The sequence below is a fragment of the Thunnus maccoyii genome, chromosome 24 (genome assembly GCF_910596095.1).
Source record: "Thunnus maccoyii chromosome 24, fThuMac1.1, whole genome shotgun sequence".
Lineage (NCBI taxonomy): Eukaryota > Metazoa > Chordata > Actinopteri > Scombriformes > Scombridae > Thunnus > Thunnus maccoyii.
In genome coordinates this window covers 8168759-8191761 of record NC_056556.1, presented here as the reverse complement: position 1 = coordinate 8191761, position 23003 = coordinate 8168759, and the positions used below count along the sequence as shown (strand labels likewise).

Genomic DNA, 23003 nt, shown 5'->3' with positions numbered 1-23003 from the left:
GCGCAAGGGGATTATGTGGCTGCCTGTTTTATGCATGACAGGCAAAAACCTGTGATTGGATATGAAATTTGTGCAACATCTCTGGAGAGCAAATATGCAACAAATGCATGCACCTATGTATGCAAGAAACACACAGGCCTTATCACACATGAAGCCACACACACACACACACACACACAACACCCAGCAGTTGCAAAGTGAAATGTCAAGTTGAAAGGGGCTTTCTGCATCTCAATATCATAATAGGCTGCTTTGCTGGACGGGGGAAAGCATTCAGTCCGCAGTAAGGATGAGTGCAGAGCTGAAGCACCAGGGTGTGGCTGTTGCTGAGGAAATATGGGGAAGGGGGGCGAAGGGGAGAGGAAGAGAGCGGACGGGGGATAATGTGGATGTGATGCCAAGTGGGGAGTGGGAAGGAGGGGCAGGGAGAGGAAGGAGAGGGAAAAAGACAGCGGAATAGGGGAGGGCGACTACTTTATGGGAGCAGAAATGGGTGCATAGGCTGGAAGGGAGGGGTTGAAGATGGATTAGGGAACAGTAGCTGTCCCCCCCCCAGGTGAGGAGAAGGGGGGATGGTTACTGGCTTCACAAATGATGTAGATTTTTGGGTACGAATGGAGCAACCAGAGGGTCAGACTGGCATGCTGTGGGCATCCATTTGCTAATCTATACTTCAGCCCTGCAAATATGTGGCAATGCAGTGGATTAAAAAGAGTTTAATCACAAATATTGCTTTGCTGAAACGGCAAAACTAGAACACCCTGTTTTGTCATATAAATGTAAAGCAGCTTACAGTATTGGCATTCATTATGCAGTAATGTATGCACGAATACATTAAATAATCTAAAGTGCAGAGTCTATGAATGTAAAATGTGGCAATTATCATCCCTAACTGGCAAAGGATAGGGTTGAAACTTTGTAAAGATTTTATTCCTGCTGTCACATTCAACAGTTTCCCTTGCACGGCATGCTGCAATGGTATCAAATTGAAGAATAGCCATTTGTCATGTCTTTATCAGCTTTGCCCTTGCATTCACTGCCACCTACTGATGCAAAAAATGTAATGCAAGCTGGGGAAGTCAGTATTTATTCCATACCACTCTCCATCACATCCTAAATCTTGACTACTTCTATTATCATCCTCATATGTGCAGAAAACAAACACAAACCTGTACGTAGGCTTATTATCTGACCACATCCAACATCCATGTTGAGCCTTACAACTATAGCATCATACCATCTGCTACAAATCCCCACAGAAGGAAATGAAAAGATGTTACAAATCATAAAAACACTTGTAATACCTACCTCAGATGTTCTCAATAGTATGCTAAAACTGACCAAAATAGGTTTATACTTGAAGTATGAATCAAGGATACAGAAACTTTAAAGTCAATATTGTGTTGATTCTGGCAATTAAAACACTGTGTGTTTATTTAATCAAAATGGACAACCAAGAAATTACATTGAGGACACTTTCAGTGTTGACAAAAAGGCATATAGATCTGATAAATAAATGACAATCATCTCTTCAATAATGTCACACACTCAAGCAACTAATAACACTTTTCTTTTACAAAAACAAAATACGTTTGAGTGCATTTTTACCTGGAATCTGTTATTTTTCAGTCAAGTGTAAATACAACAGACACTACAATGACTGTTAAATGACATAAAAATAAGTCAAGATCTTGGCAAAGTTGAAAAATATAACTCATATTTTATTACGGTTAAAGTCTTTGTTCAGAAACCCTCAAGCGACCAGTGTTCATTTTAATTGATTTGGAAGAGGATAATAAATCAACCCTCTAAACCTACTGTAATATGCCTCACTTTAAAAGCAAAGACAACCCTTATTTTGTTTTTTTTCAACTTGCAACTTCTTATGCTGATTTGAAGAATTCAAGTGGAATTTAAAGCTGCAGTGCGGAACTTTTACATATAAATGAACATCTGTTACATTCAAGCCCTTACCAAACGAGATCACAAAATGCTGATTAAGTCCATCACTGGTGTCCGGTAGTGATGTTTTTACATCAACCAGCAATGATTGGGAGCAACCATGGATGCATAATAAGAACTGGATACAGTGTTGGAGGCAGGGCTCAGTTTATTCCTGTGAAAGTTTCTCAGTGGCGCATGAAGCCAAGAAAGCCGCTTCCTGCTAAGAAGTAAAGAAATTACCTGGATGAATGCATACTGTGCATGCGCACAAGAGACTTCTGACAGCCGAACCAGCTGACTACTGTTTTAGCCCTCCGCTAATTTGAATGGGGATGAAATGATTCAATCATGCTGCTTTTCTAGACTTTCCAAATGTTATCGGATATAATGGATGAAATTCTGATAGTGAAACAAGTCATTTCACGGGAGGTTGTGACATTAAAAAAAATTTATCCACCGTTTTACAGCCAGTAGTGACAGACGGAGGCATATATCATAAGCATGCGTTGACACTGTTTGTGTAACTACCAGAAGGGGGAGACAAAAGTTCCGCAATGCAGGTTTAAGTACATTCTGTCATACCTTCCCAGACTTTTCACGACCATCAAGGAGGACATTCATATTTTTCCATTTTTTCCAGACAAACCCTGTACCGAGAAACAAACACATCTGTGCAAACCATCCCTCTTTCCCCAGTGCTCCTCCACCGTGAAAACATCCAAATTTCTCACTTCTGGCTGACAATGGTGCGGGCGATGAGCTCTTTCATGATCTCGTTGGTGCCTCCGTAGATGGGCTGAATACGAGAGTCCACAAATGCCCTGGAAGAACAGAGAGACAAGTTCTTGATGGACTGGAATACACAAAAACCACCTGACAATCACCTGTGCCTGTCATGCAGACTGTGTAACACTTACTTGGCAATGGGATATTCCCACATGTAACCCCAGCCTCCATGGAGTTGCAGGCACTGAGTGGCCACCTTGTTCTGGAGGTCAGATGCCCTGGAGAAAAGACAAGGACGTTAGCACATGGCAACAGCAGGGCTTATTTTTGGTAAATACAGAAACACATGCTCACCAGAACTTGGCCATGGAGGCTGTGGAGGGATCCAGGCGTTTCTCAGCGTGGAGCTGAAGGCAGTTATCCACGAAGGATCTGCCCACACAGATTTCAGTCTTCAGCTCTGCCAGCTTGTGCTGCACAGTCTGTGGGGTAAAATTAGACAACATTTATGCTTCGAAAGGAAAACTGTGATTCTAAGGCATGCACAGAAGATACTAAACATCAATAGTAGGCAATAAAAAGATTTCCTATTCAACATTTCTCACATTTAGATCTGTGACTAAAGAAAACATCGAACAGAACAGAGGAAAAAGGAACAGAGCTCATTTGTTTTGAGGGGTATGGTGTGAATAAACAAAGGCTGGCATGGTGTGTGTGGGTTGAATATATTTAAAACAGTAGCTGGATGAGACTAGGAATAGGTTCACTTTGTTTTTATGTAAATAGGAACTTACTGAGATAAGAGATCTGAGCTCGGACCACAAATCTGTGGTTCAATATCTAAGAAATGTTTGTTTTTAATGAAAAGTTTTTGATTTTTCTTAAATCAAATACAGCAAGCCAGTTGATTTTGCTGTTATTGTAGCCTCTTTTTGTTTCAGTTTTGAATACATGAACAAACAAAACAGAAAAATCAATTGAGTCTTTAAGTAAAGGGCAAAACTAGACACATTTTAGTCTAGAAAAATGTGCACTTACAATCAAATAAACTATGTGAAAAACTAAAAAAAAAACCTATGTGATACAAACCTGTAGGTGAGAGATTGTCTTGCCGAAAGCTTTCCTCTGCAACACATAGTTCCTGGTTTCCTCAAACATGAACTCACAACTTGCTATGGCCATGTCAGCAATCAACAGACGCTCCTAATCCAACAAAATAATTATTTACCATCAAATCAACTGAAGTAAAACCATAATAACTTGTGTGGAAGTATCTAGGTAATGACACAAATAAAAAAGTGAATGCAAATACAAAAAGAAAGATTTTAAAGCCGTAATTTACTGTATCTGTGGAATTTTGACTTGTTATTAATCAAAAACGAACAACTTAACCTTTTAAAGTCATTTGTGGCCTATTTTCTGTTTCTAGACAAAAAATGCATCTTGGTACTTTCAATGTTAATGAGGGTGATGCTGTTGAATTTTTTGCATGTTCACCTGAGGCAGTTCTTTCATTAGATAGTAGAAACCCTTGTTGAGTTCCCCTAAGAGGGCGTTAGCTGGGAGCCGCACATCCTCAAAAAACAGTTCGGCTGTGTCCTTAAAAAGAAGGAGAAGCGTTAGAAGTCAGAGTATAGGGCCACAGTATGATGGAAAAACTATCTTGAGGTGCTCAGGTACCTGAGCCTTCAGACCAATCTTCTCCAACTTGCGTCCTTTCTGGAAGCCCTTCATGCCGTTCTCCACCAGGAACAGACTGATGCCGTGCGCGGCTGTCTTGGCCTCGCGGTTGGTCACGGTCACTACCACCACCAGGTCGGCCATCCAACCGTTTGTGATGAACACCTGGAGATGGAAAAGAGCTCAAGCTGATGTTCAGATGCAATGAAATGAGTGTTTGTTTTTTTTGCTTCCGTGACTCCGCCAGCACCTTGTTGCCGTTGAGGATCCAGTCGCTGCCGTCCTTCTTGGCGTATGTCCTCACGCCTTGAAGATCACTGAAAAGATAAAAGGTGTCAGGTCATGAACGCTACACCCCATTATTGCGATCTATGGATGCTGATGTCGCATTTATTCTTGAGCACTGACCTGCCTGCTCCCGGCTCTGTCATGGCAATAGCGCCGATGCATTTTCCTGCATTCATCTTGGGGGCAAAGTAGTCGATCTGCTCCTTGGAGCCGTAGTTGAGGATGTAGGGCAAGACTATGTCGGAGTGCAGGGCGAAACCGGGTCCTGAGCAGTTGGAATACATTCTGGTGAACAAATACAGAATCTCAAATGAAAAAAGTAAGCCCGTGTATGATCTCAGAATTGTGTTTTCACCTCAAAAGGACAACTCACTGTTCCTCCCATGTGATGGCAGTAGAAAACAAGTCTCCTCCGATGCCACCGTGCTCCTCTGGCGTCATTATTCCCAGCAAGCCTTGCTCGCCAGCCTTCTCCCACACCTCCCTGCTCACCTGACCTGCCTTCTCCCACCTGGAGCAACAGAAAAAGAGATTGTAATGAGGCGGGGAAAGACATATATGATAACAGAGGAGTCATAAAAAGAGACCCTTCCACCTACTCTTTGTGGTGTGGCACCACCTCCTCTTGAAAGAAGCGCCGGACACTTTCTCTGAACATGTCATGGTCCTCATTGAAGATCCGGCGAGTGCCAATGTCCATCAGGGTCTTGGCGCCAGAGGTCTCTGGACGTGTAGAGGGATGCCTGTGCTGCTGGGTCTGACTGTGCTGCAATCTGGGAGGAATTACAGAAACTCAACCAATCATACTCTTCTTGACAAACAATACATTCACTTGGGTAAAGCAGCAGAGGATTATGGGAAGTGTGATATTAGTTTTAAGCTACCAGGAAATATGTCATTTTGTTTACATTAATGGTACCAGAATAATATCGTCATGCTTAGAATAAATCTACAGCCATAATAAAGGGTAAAAAATAGTTTAAAACAATAAGTCAAGCGATCAAAACATTGTCAACATTAATTAATACTACAAAAATAGCCTAACTAAGGTCCTTACTGGTCACAATGCAGGAAGTGTGTCAAAGGTTACCGTGACCCACTTCTAAAGGCAGACACTTTAATTATATCTGGAAAAAGGACACCATGACCTCAAAATAATTCACATAACTAACTTATATAGGTTCCCTGAGTAGGGATACTTCGCGTAGCTATTACTGACAATATGTTTAAAGAAATGCTACTTCAAAAAGACAAACACTGAAACTATTAAAGTTATATTTCACCTTGTAGTAGCAGCAGAAAGTGTCTGTCCTCGCCCGGAGACATTTCTCAAACCGGAATAGCAGCTTTTAGCGATATTTTTAACAAACATTTTGCAAATGAAGCGAAACACTATCAAGAAAAAGGCACAGAAGACAACAGGAGAGCAAAGATCGCCTGAGTGATAATTAAACATAAAGATGTATCACTCTGTAGTCATTCACCGGCTCTTCCCGCGGGCTGGAAAAAGTACGATTAGCTTAAACTTTCTGCTTAGCAATGAACAGAACTACATGTGTTTTCCTTTTGTAGATACAATATTTTATTTATGTGTAATTTAGCTCGTAAATGTAACTTTAATTATTTACATGTGTGAACTCTTCACACTGTGGGAGGTTTTATCCGTGACAAAAGCAGCAGAGTGAGACCTCTTGCGTCTTCTTTCTCTCGGTGCAGCCGGATTTCTTCTTCTTTTAAACCTTGCAGAAGTGTTATAACTCTGCCATCTGTTGGTAAGATTAAAAATGTTGCAGGTGCTGCCACTTCTCCATAGAAACAACAAAAAACGTGCAATTTAAAAATATGATAAAGAGCTGATAGCATGTGCTCTGAGACATAATTTATTCTGTCTTTTTAGAATAGAAATAAGATACACAAGTAGCATATGAGAATAAATATTTGGTGGTGCAGAAATAACTGGCATGAATCAGATAACAGTTCATAGACTCCATATTGTACAGAATGTAGAAGCCAGACTACTAAAAAAAAAAAAACCCATGTAAAGAAATCAGATTACTCCCCTCTCATTGTGTCTGAACTGACATCCAGTTTTTTTACAGAATTGATTTTAAGATTTGAATTACTTGCCCTTTACCTAGCTGTTTGCAGTCTGAGGTCCTCAGACAGGAACTTGTTGGCAATTCCCATGTTCGGGTGTAAGACTGAAAGGGGCAAAGTGTTTGCTGTTAGGACGCCTTAACTATGGAACAACCTGACTGATGAACTCAGACTTGCAAAACCAGCTTCTTTTAAATTGCTTCTAAAAACACATTTCTATCAAAAGCTTTTGAATAACTCCTTTAAATAACTTTTTCCCTTTTTTTTAATATTGCTTCTGAAAATGTAGGCTATATTTACCTTATTCCCTCATTCAATTTGGATAGAGTTGTCTGCATATGTGTATTTATGTATTTTCTGTTTCTTTTCATTTTGTCCTGTAAAGCACTTTGTAATCACTGAGTTTGATAAGTGCTATATAAATAAACATTATTACTATTATTATATTGAGGTTTTCATTTTTACACTTCCATTGGCAGATACAGAGTATCATATGTAATGTGTACTGAATTCCTTTACATACTGGAAAAAGTAGTACCTTGTATACCTACTGTGTTTATTTCATAAGTGATGGTTTAAAGTTTAAACACAAAAACTCGGTTGTCCTTATTTCATATGCAACATGATGTATTTTATAAAGGTCTGTTGACTTCCTCATTACACCACAAGGGGGCAGGACAGGCTTTCTTAATGTTACAAAAAAAATTCAGTCAATGTTTGCACTGTCTGCCCTAGTTTGCAGAAGTTTTGTGTCTGGTATTATAGCTCCCACATTTACTCCACACTAAAAACACAGGTAAGCCTCTCTTAAAGTTAAACACAAAAATAAAGTGTCTGTTTTCTAGTCACTTCCTTTTATGTTTTTACGAGGATACAAAAAAAGCCTAGCAGTGATTGACACTTGACCCCTGCTGAGGTCATTGGCACAGTTATACTTGAACACATGGCCCCTAAAATATTTGACATATCCGACCAAGTCAGACATGATCCCTTCAGTCCCCTACCTAGTATTTCTTAGCCAAAGGTCCACATGTCTCTTCTCTTCTAAAGCATCTTCAGTCATTTCCGTCTACTCTTCCTAATCATGTTTTCTTAATTATAAACTATTATGTAATGTAATGTGTATGTAATTTGTTCTGGTTGAAAGCTTAAAGGTTCCCCTTTACATGCATTCTTTTTTACTATCCTTTCTGCTGTAACTATTATCTATAATGAAATCATGCATTATAGTAATTTCTTTAAAATTTAATTGTATACATAACATTTAGTGTTGTTTTTGTCATAGAGGAGAATTCAAAATATAGTTGTGCCCCTAAAAAATGTCATCACTTGCAAGTGATCTTAGAATAAATTGTGTCTCAATCGATGCTTTTATGCTTTGTGGAACTAAAAAAAAAATTAATGTGAGGCTGTGGATAAATATTAGGATTACAAATTAACCTTACAAATAGAAAATCTGATTTAAAGTTGAGAGGAAATGCGACCCTTTAAGATCACATCCCCGGTCAGATTGTGCACCTAATACATTTCTTTGTATTCTTATATCAAAATCCAATCATGTTTTCTTCCTGTAAAACAAAATATAACATGTGCTTACGTAGACTTGAACCAACCAGTTTCAACCAATAACATCATGGTATCCACCCATTAATCAATCCTCAACTTTTAGCAGCACAGAGCTAAGATTCATTATGACACGCTCACTTTTCAGTGTCACGCCTGTCTATCCAGCTTCACTTGAAAATATGTCATGACACGGAAGTGCTAAAGTGCTAATTAAATCTCAAAATACAGAACATAGCAGTAAGATTTGTATTTTATTCCTTTGTTCTCCTTCTGTCTGTCCTCTTGGACCTTCATGGACTAGTTTTTATCTTCCACTATCAGGATATTTCAGTTTTCTGTTGTTCTATCCAACTAAAATTCATAAATATAGTATACTGTTGCCCTGTACTAAATCATATCTATAGTTGTATGTGGATAATGAAAGATCAAGAATCGCCAAAGATGGGATGTACTTTTGAAAAGTTTATTCTGAAATGAACAGAGTGAAAATAAATAGAACTTTTCAGGGAAGTGGGAGACTTTTGGCGGTCAATCCACTACCGTTCTCCAGCACCTTTGGCATTGCTGGGCCAGTGATGACGTGACTGAATGAGGTGGCGGTGGGAAGGGAGGGATCAACCCTCACTTGATGAGTGGTCACCCCTTCTCCCCCGTTCCTCACCCCAAATGCGGCGAGTGGAGACGCGCCCCGGGGGGAGAGTAGAGGCCAAGTGGTGGGGTCTACAATGAAGAGGAGATTTCCCGACAGAGGAGGGTTGGAGACGAAGTGGAAAGGAAAACAAAATAAACAACAAGATGGGGTTGCTTCAACATCCCTTGTACATAGTCCTTGTCTTTCCTTGGTTGGTCTTTGAAACAGTGTAGATGTCCTGAACACCGTTGGGCTGTCTGTAGGCTAGCTACAGTTTCTTCAGCACTCCTCCTGCTGGCCTCTTACACGGACATGATGTGCTTGACGAAAGCTGGAGAAATAAGAAGAAGAAGAAGAAATAAGAACCCACAAGAAGAAATAAGAACCCATACATCTGCAAAAGTCAAACACTACAAGAGAAGGAATACCGGGAAGTCAAAGCTTACCCTCATAGTGCACACTGCCGTTCTCGTCCTCCTGACCAGTCATAAGGGCATCAATCTCAGGCTCGCTCATCTTCTCTCCTGTAGACGCATACGGATCCATGTCAGAAATGCAATCTCCATTTCACATACTGTGCGTGCTAAGTAAACTATATTTGTGTGCTTCTATATTTGGGGAAGGTGACTTGAGACTCACCCAGGGTGGACAGCACGATACGCAGCTCAGCGCCCATGACTGTGCCGTTGCCCTCCTTGTCAAAGACACGCAGACCCTCAACGTAGTCATCGTAGGTACCCTTCTGGAAAGTGTCAACCTGCTTCAGCATGGGCAGGAAAGTGTCGAAGTTGAGCCTCTTGTTGGCCATGTCTGTAAATTTAAAAATGTCACATAAGGCGCCATTATTAGTGACTGTGTGGATGGAAATGGAAATCTCAAGATCAAGTGTTTACCACTAAGCACAGAAGAATCAGGTGTGTTTAGACTACTTCCTTTCAGTGTTTTGGCATCAAAGAAAGGCCAGTTTGACCAGCTGATGACTATAATTTTAGGTTTAAGGTTGAAGTGAAATGGAGATTGTAACTTTTGAGAGAACAAATAACACATTCTTTGTCTTACAAATAATAAAAGTCACACTTCCTTCATTTAATACACTTGGGGGTTCAGGTTAAATCTTTCTTGGTCTGGTAGCAAAACTGAGGTAGATATTTCTTTGTGACTGGCATGACTGACAATGTTCCAGTTTCTACAGTTTTTTGATACACAGTCAGCTTCATCCAGGTTTGGCTGAATGTTGTCTTACCGTCGGCGCTTGGGTTGCCCAGGATCTTGTGGACGTCCTTGTTGGTGGGGTTCTGGCCCAGAGCGCGCATGATGTCAGCGACCTGGTTGAAGGCCACCTGGTTGTCACCAACTCTGTCAAAGAGACCGAAAGCCTCCTTGAAGTCTGGCGAAGAGGAGAGATTCAGGAGAGAACTCTTGAGTTATTAAGTACGGACACAAGATAATTTTTAAGGGCTATTGGGCATAAAATATAATTACTTTTGATCTTGCTGCCAAATGGTATTCATATGACTGCTATGACATAAATGCTCATGACATTCTCTTTTTGGTTCCCATTAGATCCGTCTCCTTTGGGTTTTCTATTCTTTCTATCCAGGGTTCTTAGTCAGCTATGGCAGCTATGTGGTGTCACACTGTGTTGGAGGATCAAAGACAGTATAAGTCACATACTTCCACCATTGTTCCCAGCTAATTGGAAGCAACAGCTGTATCCAAACAGAGAAGAGGAAGGCAACGAGAGGGGCTTGAACAAAGGTTAGCTGTTTCTATGAATGCTACAAGAAGCCAACTCAAAGTGACCTTTTTGACAGATTAATGCTCTTATGTGATTTCCCAGCAGCAGCAGCAGCAGCAGTGGGAACAGCTGTACCAGCACGCACTCCACCCCTCCCCATTCCTCCCTCCGCTTGCATTTGGGAGGAATTTAGGGTGACATCGGGAGAAAACTGATACACCCTGACAGAGTAACCCAGGCCATATAGAGCCATGGCCCCCTGGCCCTGCTCAAGTTAAACATAAAAATGCTGACTGCGGCGTAATCAACACCTTGTCCTGCACGTATTCTACTGGCTACTAACTTAATGTAGAAAGTATAAATGTACCAGACTGTGCAGAAGCAGCACTTTTTTTTTTTGGGGGGGGGGGGGGGGGGGGGGGTGTGTTGCTAAGAAATTCAAATTTAATTAAAAAGGTTCCTAGAAGTGCATTTGAGCTTTGTCCTGAACTCTAAGAGGTACAACTAGGAAATTTCAAGGTGTATCACATGTAGATGAACATACATATGATACAAGAACTGAGAATATCCATAGAAAAATATTATGGAGACGATACAACATGTCATTCCGACATGCAGAGCCACAACAAATGCCTTCCGCCAAACATAAGGCAATGTTTATGGATGACTTGTCTTTCAGCACTGAACAAAAGCGTTGGGGATGGTGCTAGGGGGATCAAGCTTTGGATTCCTTCTGTAAGGGGATGCCACTGTGCCTGCATCTTAAACCTTGGCCTGGGGATTAACACCTCTGCTGTGTAAGGGCCACTGCGGCTTGCAAGACAAGGCTAGATCAGCTTAGAATAGATAACTCGACAACTGGACAAGTCTGTGGAATGGCATGTCGTATGGTGGTCTAGCAGTTCATTTGGACTCAGCTAAGATTCAGCGAGGTTAGCATGCATCTACTCTGGGCTGCAGAAGAAAATTGGATTGTATACTCTCTCCTGCTGGTAGTTTTGCAAGTAAATGTCTCCATACATGATGATCAGAGAGCAGCATTCTCACAACCAATTTTTCGCATGCTTAATTTATTTGCAAGAGATGAAGAATCTTGCTGTTTCTTCACTTACCCTCAATCTGGTCAGCTGAGAATTCGGCTCCACCGGCAGCAGCGGGTGCTGGTTCTGGTGCTGGAGCGGGAGCTGCAGCCTCGGCTTCGGCCTGTCACATAAGAATACACAAAAATGCACACAAACAAAGGTACATTTATGAATGCATGAACACATGGAGCACAGAAAAATGATTAAAATCAAATGATTTTTATGTGTATAGAATTAGAACAAAATCTAGTTTATGTAAGATTTCTTAACAGTGCTCCGTCTACAACTCTGTCTTAGAATTTATTTCTGTAAATTGTCCAAAACACAAATACATGTATCATATAATGAAGTAATAGATGGGTTCCTTGAATTTAGATATGTGGATGTATTTCACAAGACAGTGATCCTGGACCCAAAGTTATAATTTTCAACATTTCGGAATCTTCGGAGAAGTGAACTTTTTTCGCAATTTGTGAAGACAGGCCTTTCAGAGCAATAATAAAAATGCCAGACTTGACTTCTCCTCTCTAGCATGATTTCGATGACATCATTCAGAGATGACAGCTTTTTTTTTTTTTTTTCTCAAGAGATGGTATCCAAACCCATGCCACAGGAAAAAAAAAAGTAACTCCACTGGTACCGCCCAACCCAAAAGGTCCAAAACACAATTTTGTACACACCATTTTGGAGAGTAGGAGCTGGAGGAGCGGAAAGAAAGAAGAGAAGCAGAAGTCCCAAGACAGACAGACTGGTCCTGAGCCATGGTCAAAGCCCCCTCTTATTTATCCCGGGCATATGATGTCACATATGCTAATGAGGTGGATCAGATGACACATTGGAACATCTTTAACTTTCTTAGGGCAAACGGAGAGGAGAGCTGTGCACCCTCAGAGCAGTGGGAGTAGACCTTTAGAAGGGGACAGAGTTATTTTTAGATAGCCAAAGAACTGTGTCAAGACTTTGTGTCCAATGTACCAAGAATGAAACAGTTTTTAAACTAATTTCTATAAAGAAGAGAAGATTTAATTTTCTTGACATCAAAAGTTCTCTCTTTTGACAAACAGTTGACAGGTATCAGTGAAAATGTAGAAAACTCAGCTACCTAGTGTCCCACTTCAGAAGGGGCCCAGAGTCCAGAGAGCTCATTTACAAGGTGGTATTTTTAAACAGCGAGACTGCTCCTCCTCTCATGTTTAAATGACAGCAGGGCGAAAACCATTTGAAAGGTTGATTCCATTCAGGCAGGTATTTAGAAGGTTTAGTGGCAGTAAACACATAAACAGAACTTGATTTACATGTATGTAGGTTTCACTAACATTACCATTCCTTGAGCTGGTTTTAAGCACTCTGAAATCAAAGAAAATGTACCAGATTATCTGCAACGTATAGAAAAGTAATAAAGATGTTCCAAAATTAATAGTTTTTGTAATTCGGCTCAGCACTATAGTATTCCTAATATAGTAATTGAAAAATGGCTCAAAATCTCTTAATTATCCAGCGTGTATGTATCCAGCTGCATGAAAAGATAATCACATTGAAGTTAAATTGAGGGGATAAAAGGATCATAATATATTAAGTTGCCCAGAAGACTTCACTGCATAATCTATAGAGGTTAAATGAACTGTGCACATGGCTGCTTCTGTGACGTTTCCATCTCCACCAGCGCTCTCCATGGTGCTGATGGCACTATCAAAAGGAATCGTTTTAATGCAGTAGATGCACAAAACTAGCTATTAAACTGTAGTAAAATGTAACATTTTGATGAATGTTGTCTTGGAAAGAGGTGAAATGACCAAATAAGGTTTGATAAGTGACGTACTGGGCAGACTTGTTCAGGATTCCCCAGTGAATGTTCTAGAAATTTGTAGTCAGCTGAAGAGATGGTTAACTAAACACCCACATAACGTGCCTTGATCGTACAAAATGTATGATCCTTCACGTTTTGTTTTTCTTTTAGAAATGAAAATCTTTCACTGTGGTTTAAAATGCACCAAAGCGCATCAACATATAGTTCAATTAAATCCACTTTTAACTTTGTTTAACTTGTCGAAATGGTTTAAACTGGCAATGAAGCAGTATATTAATGCTTTGGTAAAGTTTAATTAAGGTAATTCAATTTAAGTTTAATCAAGGTAATTAAAAAAAGGTACTAATTGAGTAATTAGTAGAATATACATACTGTCAGACACACAACCAGCTCAGTATTCAGTTAAATAATTAATTTCAAAGTAGCTGCACATTTGGCTTGATTTACTTATATAGACAATCCATTAACTATTGTTTTATCTTTGACTCAGGAGATTTGACTAAGGGGTATGGTACTTCATATGACTATGAAGTGGTTATCTTATGACAAATATATCAAATGTAACTTTCTCTTTGAATATCATGGACTAATAAGTACCCATTTTTTGTGTTTTCGGAGGCTGAAAAACACTTTTGTATGTCTATAATTTCTCCATGACTGCATGAAACTTGAGTAATTAAATGTCAGCATTGACTTTGTTTTGTTTTTTTGTTGAATTGTGTGCAGTGTACAAAAATCTTGCAAAAATCATCAGTCAATATAACAGAAATACAAACGTTTACATCCGTTTTTAACATTATGTTTTGTGAGCAGTGGCCGTCGAAATACTCAAGATTTCAAATTCTGAGGGTTCATTTCAAAAAGACAGAGAGACGCAGTAGAAGAAGAGCAAATGCATACGGACAGCGAGAACGAGCACAGGATTAGGTAATTCACTAATAGTGTGAATAGCTAGCGTGTGCACGCTGACATACTACATTAAGCCTAACTTTTCCCACTGCCAAAGTGCAGAAGGAAAAGACGTGGAGGACATTTGTAGGAGTGAGTGAACCACGGTTAAGACATGTCTGGGAGACCACACCCTTGGACAGATGAGCTCTATTTTTACTCCCATTCCTGCTGAAGGTGTTTGGTTTCTCCTGCGCTGGGCTGGCTCTAGTGAGATGGGGGGTGGAGAAAGCAAACGCTCCTGCTCCTCAAGACTCTCCGGTACAGTAAACCCCCGCCCACCCCCCCCCCACCCCCCCCCCCCCCCCCCCCCCGTCAACCCTCCTCTCTACCCCTTCAAGACCCCAGCCTGTCTCCGGTCATAAAGAAGCATGGGCTGGGGGCTTAAAAAAGAGCAGTGGCATTGTGTTGCTGCTAGGTTTTAAGAGTGTTAGATGAGCCTTATTTGGAATAGAGACCGGACCAGTTGTGCCAAGTGGCCCATTGAGGAAGTGGCGGAGGATTTTAGGCACTTGTTAAGCCAGATAAATGCCTTAAAACTGACTGTTTGCAATGAGAGAGCCATTAAATGCATCTGTCTCCTTCATTCTTGTGTTATTACATGGTTTACAAACAATTACATACACAGTTAACTAATTAACATAAGACTTGACTGTCAAATAAGCTATTCATGAAATTTCAACGTCTTTTATTGCCTGTGAATGCTCTTCATTCGCCCGCTGGAAAAGTTCAAGTCAAGTGATTCTAGTGTTAGATGTTTATCCACAAGTTGCCGACTCTCTGCTGCCCCTTTGTGGCTTTTTCTTGCTGCTGCATAACAACAAAAGGAATTCACTACAGAGCAACAGCTGTACAAAGACACATGATTTATTGCTCAGACAGTGCAAAGAACAGGTAACAGCTTACACTCAGAGTTCAGGGGTTAAGCCCTTAACACATGGCACTGCTTGTGCTGAATTATATATAGTGCAAAGCCACTAGCACTGCTGTTTTTTCTAAAAAAGAAAAAAAAAAAATCCTGCAGTATAGCAACTAAACAATTTCCTTTTTAACACGTTAAATTTACAAAAAGTAAAGTGTTAACAGAACATCAACGCTGTCTAGTTATCACACAATTTAATTTTACGTTTTAACAAAGTCTGAAAATTAGTTTCCCTCCTTTTAGCTGAAACCCTTAAAGTCACAATCTGAGCAGAAGAGTTTATAAGCGACACAAAACAAAAACCAAAAAAAGCTAGAGAAGCTCTCACCTTTGAGATTATTATATAGTTGAGATGTGAGTAAATAAAACATGCCACAATGCCTGAAGCAGTAGTCATCAGGTCAATGACACAAGACCCCGTAGATCATTTATGGAGATTAATGCGGCGTTTCCATGCATGCTAGTGAAGGAGAGAGAGAGCAAGTGTTCTCCTTGTTCTGTTTTCCCAACCAGTGTGGGTGTGGAAGGCTACCTGTGGAGACCTTTTACACCTCAAAGGCTGGAAACCTTGTTCTCATTGGCTGCAGAAGGTCGGCCAGGAAATAGATGGTGCCCGCCATGCCTGCAAACGGGAAGAGTTTATAAGCGGTGAGTTTACAGAAGTGTCGATTCCTCTTTCCAAAACTATTTCTCTTGACACGTTAAACGTTTTTGCGGTAATTTTTTCTATGTTCCCAACTGATACACTAAAAGCCAATTGGCCTCTTTTATATCTCTGTGCAGTAAATTGTCATTTGACCTACAATCAACAGGGTGCTCCCCAGGAAAAGGATAAATAATAGAGTAGTATAAATAATAGTAATAGTAAGTGCAATAATAATAGCAGTAGTGAGGCATCATTAAACGCCTTCCAGAGGATCAAACTGATCATACAGGAGGTTGAATGATTTCTATGAGAAAAAAAAGTGTTATGTTGCTGTAATTGTTACTTCTGTTCATCCCAGCCACAAAGAGACTCTTTCATTAGGGGATTTCTAATGTATGTAATTTACTGTAGATGAATTCACACTCTTTGTTCTGAGGGGGGGGGGGGGGGGGGGAACCAATAATTTGAGGCTTCAGCCATCTGAGTTAGACAAATTAAGTGGGTATTAACCAAAGTAGCACATTTTCTCTTTGTGTTACTGTCTACCTACTATCACTGCGGGGAATTTTGTACTAAAAAGACTAACTGTGGAAGATACCGAGTGTATTTGACTAACTCAGCTTCCTAAAAAAGAAGACGTAAAGAAGACATTTTAGACACGCTAAAAACGTGTAATATGAACAACAAGGAACAATAACAACAACCAAAAACGGTTTCAATACACATACGGACATGTATTATTTTGAGACTGATGAGAAAAAACATCCCCATGCAAGAATGTTCATTTTTATATTGACACACTCTCTATTCATACCTTGTAAACAAACAATCTTCACAATACTCTACACTGCAGCCATTTCACCTGTTAACTAATTAAATATGCTGCATACACTTTTTTTAAATATTAGTTTTGTTAGCAAAACTCAATTTGATTGTATGAATGAACTCAATATTGTATGAAACTGAAAATGACGATGGTTATATCCCGTTTGGTGTTGTTGATAACTAGTTCTTTGGTCTTCTCTGTGCAAATTTCCAATGTGCTAATGCTAATGTGACATTTTCACAGGGTTACTATGCATTTCATATAACTTGCTTCAACTGGCAGGTCACCCTACAGGCTCACTTGTATAGTCTTTGTAAATGTGATTATGGTTATTACTGGAGTTTTGTTTCTGTTGTTTTATCTGTTGTCTCTATATATAAAGAAAATGTTACACAACCTGATTAAAGGTCCAGTTATAGCTAGTCAGCTCTATTTGGTGATCATTTTTGTAACAAGCCATACATTATAATAAGATAATTTTGGCGAGTGGGACAAGTCGTTGCATATTACCTTCAAAAAGTGAGAAGGGAGTGTCTGGTGTTCGGCATCCGTGTTTGCCGTAGTTCATGCACCAGTCTGCAAACTGAAAAGATAAAAAGAAAGACAGAGAGAGTTTCATCATAACATTCCTGTTCTATCACAACAGTGGACTGTAGCTGAACCGTCTCAGGAGAATACGCATCAATGTCAACAACTGCGTAAAACTGCGATCCTCTCTGAAATCCTAGCATCTGTTGCGGTATCAGATTATGACCACAATGACACTCCGCTGCACTGGGAGCAAGTAACAGAGCTTCGCTAAGCCATCTGAAGAGTCTATTTCCGTCCTCTATGAATAGATTCATATTAATGAAAGTACACGGGGGACTCGTGCCACCTGGAGCGCATCCAAAGAAAGCTCGGGACCGGCTCGCTCGGCCCGCTTTGACGCCGACTCGCACCGACAGCTACCAACCTATTGTCAATAAACATAAAAGGCCCTGCCTCTCACATGCCCACCGTTTCTGAAATAATTTTCGATTTTCAGGCTGGCAAGCAGCCAACTGTGCTATGATCGGTTGTGCTTTGAACTAAGTTTGATATGACTTTCACATCTTACATCAAAGTCAGAAAAAGCTTCAAAAAATAAAGAGGTATGAAATGATTTCTTCTGTTTGTTATGGCTGCATTACACACTGATACACTTCTAGAAACACAATGGGTTAAAAGGACAATATTTTACATATCAAACTGCATATTTTCAGTTTAACGGTTAAAAAAACATTGAAATTCGAGGCCAATTGAAAAATTTTGCAGGTCAATGAGAAATAATTTTTCATTTTTTACTGATTTTCTTATGGAGTTTGTTTTCATCACGAGTTTTTAGTAGTTGTATTTTTTCATTTCAATCATTTTTTTATTTTCTACTTGGTATAAAAGTTCTTATTTCTTGGTATAATACCAATTCTAGAAAGTAATGGAAACTTTCATGGAAAAATAAAGCGTTAAAAATTCCTATTTTTTGCCTCAAACACATAAGAAAACTCCTCTGTATCAAACTGCTGAGGCATTAATGCAGCATTTGGACACTAATTATGATAGATCCACTGCAGCACTGCCACATCTAATATTTGCAGTTATTTGATCACTCAAATAGCCACTGCAGAGTCTGAATGATGTATACTGATTACATTATAAAGTCTCTTTTATGTGCTCTAACCATGCAGGCTCTGTAAAGGTGCTTGGGGTCCTGCGTTAGCCGGTAGAGGGCCAGGAAGGTGTAGGCGTTGCCTGCAGCACCATGACACAGCCCGTAGCCCTTCCTCAGCAAGCCCCACCTCCACACCACCTCCCCACATTGCAAAGCGAGCTCCAGGTACTGAGGAATACCGAAGGCCTGGAACACGGGACAAAACAGAAAATCATCATTTCAGCATGCTTAGATATTGTTTTGAGACATGAAATTGCAAATACCTTTAATATATAAACACTATTTCAGCCAGAGTCAAAAAAAAAAAAGTCATTTCCACCACAAGATGGCAATATAACTCTTTAAATCTTCTTCACATTGGGCTCCATTGATTTTATAGCTGATATATTTTGAAAAACTACTCTTCAATTCACCCTGTATGCCTGCAGGAGCATGTAGACCACCCCTGGGGATCCATGGCACCAGTGCACCAGAAGGTCACGGTTATCCCCAATACAGGGAGGGTAGTTTCCTGTGGGGAATTTGAGGCGGCAGACGTGGTCGACGCTGGGCCTCACCAGCCTGTGCACATCCTCCACTGCAGACACGAAGCCCGGCTGCGAGGGAGAGATTAGACTGTGTTAAACAGGAGACGGGGAGCAGGTGGAAGTAACAGGTGGTAACTTCAGTGTAGTCTGGCGAACAGAAAGGCAAACTTCTGCACAACAGAGCTTGTGAAACGGTTTGAAAACGAATACGTTTCATCAGCCAAAATGTTGTTGCACTGGGCTGTCATTAATGCTAAAATGATTCATTGATCGACAGAAAATGAAACAATTTCAATAATCAAGTGAGCAGAAGCAGCAGAGGTGTCAAACATTAGTCCATTCCAGCTTACCAAGTGTGAGAATTTGCTGATTTTCTCCAATTAAGAACACTGTAAATTTAATATCTCTGGATTTGAGACTGCTGGATGGACAAAACAAGCAATTTAAAGATGTCAACTTTGGTTCTGGGAAACTGTGATGGACATTTTTCAATATTTTCTTAGCCATTTAGGCCTAATTTTATAGGTTTTATATGTAAAACAAAATTGGCAGATTAATCGATAATGAAAATAACTGTTGCAGCTGTAGCCAACATCAAATAATGCCCCATATACCCCCAGCCAATAGGTATTATATTCATGAAGTTAGTATGTAGATGGTTCTGTTGTTGATTGCAAGTGCATATGTTTTGTATTTTTAATTATTTTTGCCATAATAAGCTATTTCTGTTTAAATGTTTTACATATTTTGGGAAAGAAGAAAGATATCTAAGAATTTGGACTTGTAAAAGTAGAGACAAGCTTTACCTGCATGAGAAAGTAGTAGATGCCGGCCAGGCCATGAGCGGCGCCAACGTACTGCTCCTGGTACCACTCGTACATCAGGGGGCTCTGATTCTGGACCCGGAACTTCTTGCTGAGGTGCTCGCCTGACATCAGGGTGGCCTCGCTAATCTGAGAGAGGAAACAACAAATTCCAGCTCACAAACACTCCTAATCAGTGCATGTGGAAGAAATCAATGAAGATAAATGAAAGCAATTGGACATCAATGTGTGAAAGATTGAACAAATTAGTGGCAAACGACAAATCCAGATTGTTGTAGGCGGCTAACTAGAAGTTAGACAACAATTATAACCAGAAAGTCTCCTCCTATTATTATCATTTCGGTTTATACCACTGCATTTCTGTGTTTTTCTACAGCTATTCACAAACTTATTATCTAACCAATATGAATTCTCTCCCTTTCTATGGTTAAAACGTTCTATGGTCATGGTTGAAATTAAGGCTGCAACTGTTTTTTGATTATCAATTAATCTGACGATTATTTTCTTGATTAATCAATGAACTGTTTTGTCTATAAAATGTCACAAAATAGTGAAAATGCCAGTTATAATTTCTCAGAGTCAAAGGTTTCATTTTCAAATGTCTTGGTTTGTGTGACCAACAGTCCAAAACCCAGAAATCTAGTAACTAGTTACATTTGAGAAGCTGAAACCAGCAAATTTGGGGAATTTTTGCTTTGAAAAAAATGACTAAAACGATTTTTCAATGATCAAAATAGTTGCCGATTAATTTTCTGTCAATCAGCTAATCAATGAATCGACTAATCCTTGCAGCTTTAGATGAAATCCACACACTCTGGTCGTGACCCACCTGTTGGATGTACTGCAGTGGGATCCTGTCCTGCCCAAGCTGCTGATTGACAAAGACGAGGGAGTACAGGTAGCCCATCCGGCCATAAAGCAGCTCATCTGGCAGCTCACCTGAACCCTTCACCACAATCTGGTGATACTGCATCAGTCTGCAAGAGAAGCACAAGAAAGTCAGGATGGACCAAACCAAACCTTCAAATTAGGCCTTTAACTATACAATTCATTGTATAATAAATTATATGTATAATAAAGTGAGGTGGTCATGGAAATGCATTTCTCAACAAGACTTCTTGTTCTCCAACTACAAACACCTAAAAGAAAGCAAAAACAGCATGTTGTAGTAGCATGACAATTACATTTATATTACAGATTCATCTTTATCTGAAATGTTCTTTATGAAAACACCAAAAAATGTTTGTTGCATTATTTTATTTATACTCCTGATCTTAATACTGAACATAATAATTTACAACAGACTATACAATACTGTAAATTTATAATCAGTACGTCACCAATACAAAAACTGTACATTTCAAGTACTTAACCACCACCAGACTTTATAACGGATATGAATAGATGGAGGAGAGTCTGAATATCATAAAAATATTGATAGTGCAACATGAAAAAAGGTTCACATTCATGGGTTTTGTCACTCCTGTTATTATTTGTTGTTCCTTGTCTTATATCGATTTGGGGTATATTCATGCTCTCAGTTTTGGAACTACAGTTCCCATAAAGCTTTGAGGGATGTAAACAAGACGTACAGTGTTGCTATGTCATCGGACTGCAACTTAAGCCCTGTTTTTTTTAGCCTGTGCTTGTTTACATTTTGACAAATTACTTACTTTACTTATGCCTGACACCCCTCCTGGAATACAGGCCATCAACAAGGGACCTCCAGAGTTCTCGGTCATTTGCTTTCTTTTCTATCAGATATCAGGTGTATCCAAGTCTCTTGATGTCTGCCTGGAGATCCTGTCATCAGGTTTTCTTTAGCCGGCCTCTTTCTCTCTTCCCCTGAGGGTTCCATGTCAGAGCTTGTCTGGTGGTGTTTGACACTGGTTTTCACAGTGTGTGCTCGATCCATCTCCATCTTCTTTTTCCAATTTCATCTGCTGCTGGTAATTGTTATGTCCTTGTCCACATTTTGACAAATTGTAACCATTGAAAGTATGTCGAATTAGCTATTAACAGCTCCTGTTTGAGATGAACCCATGGATGTACAGACAACTATCACTTTATTACTCAAGGGAGTTCTGGAGTTAAAGGGATGATTTCTAAGAGGATTTATAGATATTTATTCGCAATACACCTCAGAGATGATGTCATTGGGAAGCGTACGTCACACTGAATCCAAAAATATGTACAACATGGTATCATGTCTGTGTGTGCGACTGAGTAAACAAAAAGGAGTACGAGTTTTGACATAAATATCAGGTCAGGCCTCATGGCCTGAAATCCTCTGTTCTACACTGACCTGTTGATGCACTCATCAGCCTCTTGCACCCTCTGCAGGCGGTAGAAGACCACAGCAGCCACAGCCAGTGGCCCTGTATCCCCGCAGAGGAAGGTGACGTCATGGCGGCGAGTCAGACACTTCAGGCTGCGGCTGACGTACTCCAGAGCCTTGTGAAGGAATGAAGATTCCCTGAACACGTTGTGGAGGTGCAGGTAGAGTAGAGCAATACCTAGACAAACAGACATACAGAATCAGAATCATCTTTATTGGCCAAGTATGTTTACATATATTTTTGACTCCGGTTCAGTGTCTTTCAATGTACTTACACAGAATAACAACACAACAATCTTCAGAAATATATACACAATGACTATATACAGGTGAAACAATTTCTGTGCAAGAGAGCACCACTAAATGGTCTTGACAATTAACTCAACTAAATTATCTTTAAGCTGAAAGTAACAGAAAATAAAATTATATTACCAAAACTCTTTGCAGTGAGCATCAGAATCTCATTATATGCTTGCTGTTAAGAGTTCATACAGTCACATCAATGCGATTTCTTTCAAATAGAGATATGATGTGACTTATATCAAATGTGTAATGGTGTCATCATCACCTGTCCAGCCAGTGTAACTAGTGCAATCTCTTGGGTCAGCAGACTTCAACCCATTTTCCATGACAGCTAGAAGCTCTGTGACCTTGTTGGTCAGCCGCTGGCCAAACTCTGATGTAATCTAAAGGTGAAGAAAAATTAGAATAATGAGCTGGACA

The 23003-nt window shown here is 39.9% G+C and overlaps 3 protein-coding genes across 5 annotated transcripts in view; all 3 read right to left on the bottom strand.

Annotated features, from left to right (window-relative positions):
* Positions 1–1416: 1416 nt before the first annotated feature.
* On the bottom strand, positions 1417–6074 carry acadl (acyl-CoA dehydrogenase long chain). Its single transcript, XM_042404876.1, has 11 exons — positions 5922–6074; positions 5238–5411; positions 5012–5149; positions 4759–4923; positions 4601–4667; positions 4351–4515; positions 4168–4269; positions 3760–3873; positions 3025–3152; positions 2862–2948; positions 1417–2765 (listed from the first exon to the last, which is right to left on the bottom strand). The coding sequence occupies exons 1-11, from the start codon at positions 6008–6010 to the stop codon at positions 2672–2674; spliced, it is 1323 nt and encodes a 440-aa protein (XP_042260810.1). The 5' UTR covers positions 6011–6074; the 3' UTR covers positions 1417–2671.
* Positions 6075–8743: 2669 nt separating this feature from the next.
* mylz3 (myosin, light polypeptide 3, skeletal muscle) lies at positions 8744–12538 on the bottom strand. Its single transcript, XM_042405338.1, has 6 exons — positions 12433–12538; positions 11783–11873; positions 10176–10319; positions 9572–9742; positions 9379–9456; positions 8744–9263 (listed from the first exon to the last, which is right to left on the bottom strand). The coding sequence occupies exons 1-6, from the start codon at positions 12433–12435 to the stop codon at positions 9235–9237; spliced, it is 516 nt and encodes a 171-aa protein (XP_042261272.1). The 5' UTR covers positions 12436–12538; the 3' UTR covers positions 8744–9234.
* Positions 12539–15356: 2818 nt separating this feature from the next.
* The window catches only part of lancl1 (LanC antibiotic synthetase component C-like 1 (bacterial)), a 54316-nt gene continuing 46669 nt past the window's right edge, over positions 15357–23003 (bottom strand). For all 3 annotated transcript variants that reach the window (XM_042405411.1, XM_042405409.1, XM_042405410.1), the window contains exons 3-10: positions 22849–22966; positions 22248–22458; positions 20772–20919; positions 19925–20071; positions 19005–19187; positions 18601–18777; positions 17412–17484; positions 15357–16051 (exon numbers count right to left, since the gene is read on the bottom strand). In XM_042405411.1, the coding sequence (XP_042261345.1) occupies positions 15975–16051; positions 17412–17484; positions 18601–18777; positions 19005–19187; positions 19925–20071; positions 20772–20919; positions 22248–22458; positions 22849–22966 (1134 nt within the window). In that variant the 3' untranslated portion in view covers positions 15357–15974. The remainder of the gene's footprint in view (positions 16052–17411; positions 17485–18600; positions 18778–19004; positions 19188–19924; positions 20072–20771; positions 20920–22247; positions 22459–22848; positions 22967–23003) is intronic.

Coding starts and splice junctions, on each gene's coding strand:
- acadl (XM_042404876.1), bottom strand. CDS start 6,010: ATGTTTGTTAAAAATATCGCTAAAAGCTGCTATTCCGGTTTGAGAAAT. Junction 3,153..3,759: donor AGACAATCTCTCACCTACAG/GTTTGTATCACA, acceptor TTTACCCCACAG/ACTGTGCAGCACAAGCTGGC. Junction 2,766..2,861: donor TGGGAATATCCCATTGCCAA/GTAAGTGTTACA, acceptor CTGTTCTTCCAG/GGCATTTGTGGACTCTCGTA.
- mylz3 (XM_042405338.1), bottom strand. Junction 10,320..11,782: donor CTCAGCTGACCAGATTGAGG/GTAAGTGAAGAA, acceptor CCTCTTCGCCAG/ACTTCAAGGAGGCTTTCGGT. Junction 9,743..10,175: donor GGGCAACCCAAGCGCCGACG/GTAAGACAACAT, acceptor TTAAATTTACAG/ACATGGCCAACAAGAGGCTC.